The 4895-nt window shown below is 38.1% G+C and overlaps 1 protein-coding gene across 4 annotated transcripts in view; it reads left to right on the top strand.

The window, feature by feature from the left end:
• The window catches only part of LOC109384491 (probable global transcription activator SNF2L2), a 46535-nt gene extending 42571 nt beyond the window's left edge, over window positions 1-3964 (top strand). For 2 of the 4 annotated variants that reach the window (XM_019645890.1, XM_019645892.1), the window contains 2 exons: window positions 940-1082; window positions 3029-3921. In XM_019645890.1, the coding sequence (XP_019501435.1) occupies window positions 940-1082; window positions 3029-3064 (179 nt within the window). In that variant the 3' untranslated portion in view covers window positions 3065-3921. Of the gene's footprint in view, window positions 1-939; window positions 1083-3028 lie in introns of all 4 variants that reach the window. The other 2 variants (XM_019645891.1, XM_019645893.1) reach the window with 2 other exon arrangements.
• The last annotated feature ends 931 nt before the right edge of the window (window positions 3965-4895 follow it).

Genomic DNA, 4895 nt, shown 5'->3' with positions numbered 1-4895 from the left:
AGTAACTTGTCTGTTCCCCTTCCCCCAATTCCCCAGCACTGTTCCCATCCCCTAATTCCCCAATAAAAATCTTTAAAAAGAACTAGGCAGGTGTGTGTTAGTTGCTGCACAGAAATATCCCACATATGTGAGTAAAAGAACAAGGTGTAAAATATGGACATGTATAATGATCCTTTTGGGATATCTATATAAAGCGTGTGTGCCTGTGTGTGTGTACTTGGACTCTTCATATTCTCTCTCTATAGAATCATGTAGAGAGAATGTTATAGAATCTATATAAATAAAGAGAATCATATACAAGGATGGAAATATTTGCAGGTATGGAGGTATACTTTCTTTCTGGAATAATCACTAGAAAGAGAACAGTAGGCAGAGAGACTAGAGATAGTGGAAGGAAGCTTTCAAATTCATTTGTTTGAATGTTTGTTTTTACTTTCCATTTTGAACCTTTCTGTGCTGTTAAAATATCCCTCAACTATTTGAATTTTCTTTTTAAGTCAACTGGAGTTATCTGCACAGTAAAATTATTGGCCCTTTTCAAGCCTTTATACTTTTTAATGTCAGAGTTCTGTTAAATAAATGCCCATACTCCTCCACAAAGTAGGAAAGGCAGCCATCATTATCCTGGTTAGGAAGATCCCTGATCAGCCAGCCATTAGGATACAGGAAGAGGACCCAGCTCAGCTGCCCTCATGGGACCTAGTTCCCTCTTGTTGTCTGTTTAGGGTGACTATGTAATTATCGTCCAAACTGAGACATGTTTTCAAGAAAAAAGGGGTGTGAACTACACAGGATGATGGAAAACAGGCAATAGTAGAGAATGTTCTGGGCGCTTACTGGACATTTGATTTGTCATATGCAGGTTTGCAATCTTTTTACTACTCCTAAAAATATTTCCCTGTGATTGCTCATTGCTGTCTGTTTTGTTTTTTGTTGTAGCAAAATCTGTTAAGGTGAAAATCAAGCTCAATAAAAAAGATGAGAAAGGTCGGGACAAAGGAAAAGGCAAGAAAAGGCCAAATCGAGGAAAAGCCAAACCTGTCGTGAGCGATTTTGACAGTGACGAAGAACAGGATGAAAATGTAAGTGGAGCAGGCTTTGACTGAAGCCGGGGAGCCCTCTCTGCTTCTGTTTTCTTCTCATATTGCCATGTCCTTTCCAATCTTTTCACTTTAATACCTAGAAAAGAAAATGTAAAGATTTGGTGACATTTCATTTTTGAGGATGTGAACTGAGCTGCATGATTTAGAACAAGGAATTTTGGGCTTTGTTTATTGCTTTTTTTTAATAGTCTTCAAAGATGAAAGACACTAAATCAAGTTTCCTTTTCCTCTTTCTTATCGTCCCACTGTTTCCTTACAGGTACACTTTTCTTCATGGTCAGTTAATGGTTTTTATTTATAACACCCAGCATAGTGCCTAACATATAGTGTATAGAGATGAAATGATGATTAGATGGAAGAATAAGAAAAAATTGTTAGGATTTCAGAGTTTTTGGTTTGAGTTGATTTTAAGATACCATACAAAAAACCCCAATGGATTTTTAAGCACTAGAGGTGTTATTTTTGATACGAGGTTAGACAATTAAGTTCGCGGACTCTCCTAGAAAAAGTGCTCCATACCTCATTACTGAATATCACTACAGTCCTCATTACTGAATATCACTACAGTCACCTTCGAAGGACTCCCCTTGGGAAGCTATGCACCCGACACCAGCCTAGTCCACCTTTCAAAGCAATTTAGGATCTCTTTTTCTGGAATGGCCATCAGAACTGTCGTAATACCCTTGATGTCCTGAATGTCATCCAGATGTCTTCCTTTCAGTATTTCCTTTATCTTTGGGGAAAGAAAGAAGTCATTGGGGGTCAGATCAGGTGAGTAGGGAGGGTGTTCCAATACAGTGATTTGTTTACTGGCTAAAAACTCCCTCACAGACAGTGCCATGTGAGCTGGTGCATTGTCGTGATACAAGAGCCATGAATTGTTGGTGAAAAGTTCCGGTTGTCTACATTTTTCACGCAGCCTTTTCAGCTCTTCCAAATAGTAAACTTGGTTAACTGTTTGTCTAGTTGGTACAAATTCATAATGAAGAATCCCTCTGATATCAAAAAAAGGTTAGCAACATCGCTGCAACAAGTTCGCGAACTTAATTGTCAGGCCTCGTATATACTGTAATGCGATATAGTACCATCCCATATGGTACTATATTTAATGCTTCTATCAGCATCTCAACATAATACAAAAATCAATGCTTAAGTCATATGTGTTTTGCTCTAGGACATGTAAGTAGATCCCAGAGGCTGAATTCAGATTCAGATAGCCTAACTCAGTCTAGTGCACTATCCCTGGCGGTGTGGGCATCAAAGCAGCAAAGCTGGCAGAAACTTCTAACACCTTCCCTTTTGACGTGCCCTCCATTTCATTCACTTTTCAGAGGACCTCAGGTTTCCTCCCACCCACTCCCTACTTTTTTCTTTCTGGAAAGTTAATTTTCCATTTTATTATGTATGCTAGTTTGATTTTCTTTCAACACATTGCCATTTGGGTCTGATGAAAAAGTTTCAGAATTCTTATCTCACCCCACGCAGACTTAACCCTTGACACAAGCATTTTCTAATACATTGAAAATGTATTAGAAATGTAAAATGTATTAATTAGTCTACTGTATTTTCTTCAGTAGACTTACCAGGGAGTAGATATCAAATGCATGGTATTCTTTTCTCCCCTGAATGGTCTAAAACAGAGCTAAAAATAGAAAGTATTAGCTGTAAACCTTTTATGCCAACGTGAAAGAGAGTAAAGCACTGGCATAGAGGGTGGGAATTGCCAGGGATTTTCAATTAGGATCACCCCTTTCAGCTTAGAGGCTGTTGCTGCCTCTTCAGCATCTTTACATCTTCTCACAGAGTGAAGAGGCTTGGAGGGTTAACTGTTTCCAAAATGTCATTTCTTCATTGCCTCTTGATGGTTTATGTCTTCTTTTTCTTGTATGTAACTTGATTCCATTTTATCTTCATTTTACTTTTAGGAACAGTCAGAAGCAAGTGGGACTGATGATGAGTGATCAGTATGGACGTTTTTTTTCTTGGTAGAACTGAATTCCTTCCTCCCTTCTCTCATTTCTACCCAGTGAGTTCATTTGTCATATGGGCACTGGGTTGTTTCTATATCGTCATCATCTATAAACTAGCTTTAGGATAGCGCCAGACAAACATATGATATCATGGTGTAAAAAAAAAAAAAAAACAAAAAACATGCGCACATACAAATATTTGTAACATATTGTGACCAAATGGGCCTCAAAGATTCAAAGATTAAAACAAAACAAAGCTTTTGATGGAAAATATGTGGGTGGATAGTATATTTCTATGGGTGGGTCTAATTTGGTAACGGTTTGATTGTGCCTGGTTTTATCACCTGTTCAGATGAGATTTTTGTCTTTTTGTAGCACTGATAACCAGGAGAAGCCATTAAAAGCCACTGGTTATTTTATTTTTCATCAGGCAATTTTCAAGGTTTTTATTTGTTCGGTATTGCTTTTTTTACACTGTGGTACATATAAGCAACTTTAATAGGTGATTAATGTACAGTAGTTAGACTTCACCTGCATAGACATTTTTCCATTTTATGCTCTATGATCTGAAAAAAAATGCTTTTTGAATTGTATAAGATTTATGTCTACTGTAAACATTGCTTAATTTTTTTGCTCTTGATTAAAAAAAAAGATTTTGTTGAAAACGCTATTGAATATTGCAGTCTATATAGTGCATTGGATGGCTTTTTTTGTCAACCTGATCTCCTATGTTACCAATGTGTGTCGTCTCCTTCTCCCTAAAGTGTACTTAATCTTTGCTTTCTTTGCACAATGTCTTTGGTTGCAAGTCATAAGCCTGAGGCAAATAAAATTCCAGTAATTTCCAAGAATGTGGTGTTGGTGCTTTCCTAATAAAGAGGTAAGTTAGCTCAACAAACGTTGCTTCTTGTTTTTGAGTTCTAGAGGACTGAAATCCTGGTGCCTGAGTGACAGCCTCCTGCAGAGGGCTAGATAGGCTTTTGCTACAGAACACTTGGTAGGGGAAAAAAGATTGAGGAGAGATAGCCAATGTTCTGAAATGAACCAGGTGTCACAAGGGAGAGGAGTCTATTACTCTGGTGACTTTAAACAACAGCAGAGATACTGCCATGAGCCAACCCATGCTACGCTCCTCCTCGGGCTTTTCTAGTGGTTTCAACTCTGTTTACTAGGCAGAAACTCTTGCTTTATTTTCCTCCCAAGTCAATAGAAGTTAAACTTATTTTAAACATTTTCCTCTAAGAATGCTTATTTTCTTTGTCATAATAAAAAATATATATATGTGTATGTGTGTGTGTGTGTGTGTGTGTATTATACATTGTAGAAAAGGTGAAAAGTACAAAGAAAAAAAAAATCACTCAGTATTACCACCCAGAGCAAAGTACTTGAGATTTTCGCTTTCTGAAATGGCATGGAAGGGGCATGGAAGCCATCTCTCTCATCCCACAACACCAAAAAAAATAAAAAGGCTGAACAAACTGAAAAACAACAGCTTTCGACAGCTTTTCTTAGAGAACAGAGGTCATGGGGCAAACCAGTGCCCCATAACTGAAGACTCACACCGGCAGATACAGAGAATCACACCCTACTAGAGCAGAAGGCAAGGGGCAGAAAACTCATGGTACCAGGCTAGGAAAACCTAATCTGTAAGGAATGCATTGCTGGAGACTCAGTGTGGACAAGTTTGAGAGAAAACCTCCAGGGTGCACCCATCTTAGAAGGGCCCCCATTGAAAAATATGCCCCAGGTATTTAGTTATTAACAAGGTTGTCCTTAACAGAGACTTTTACCAGAAACTAACTGACCTGAAAGAAGGGAAATA

Source organism: Hipposideros armiger, unplaced genomic scaffold, assembly GCF_001890085.2.
Source record: "Hipposideros armiger isolate ML-2016 unplaced genomic scaffold, ASM189008v1 scaffold_95, whole genome shotgun sequence".
Lineage (NCBI taxonomy): Eukaryota > Metazoa > Chordata > Mammalia > Chiroptera > Hipposideridae > Hipposideros > Hipposideros armiger.
Note: the sequence above shows the minus strand (reverse complement) of the source record. Positions and strands in the feature narration are given on the sequence as shown.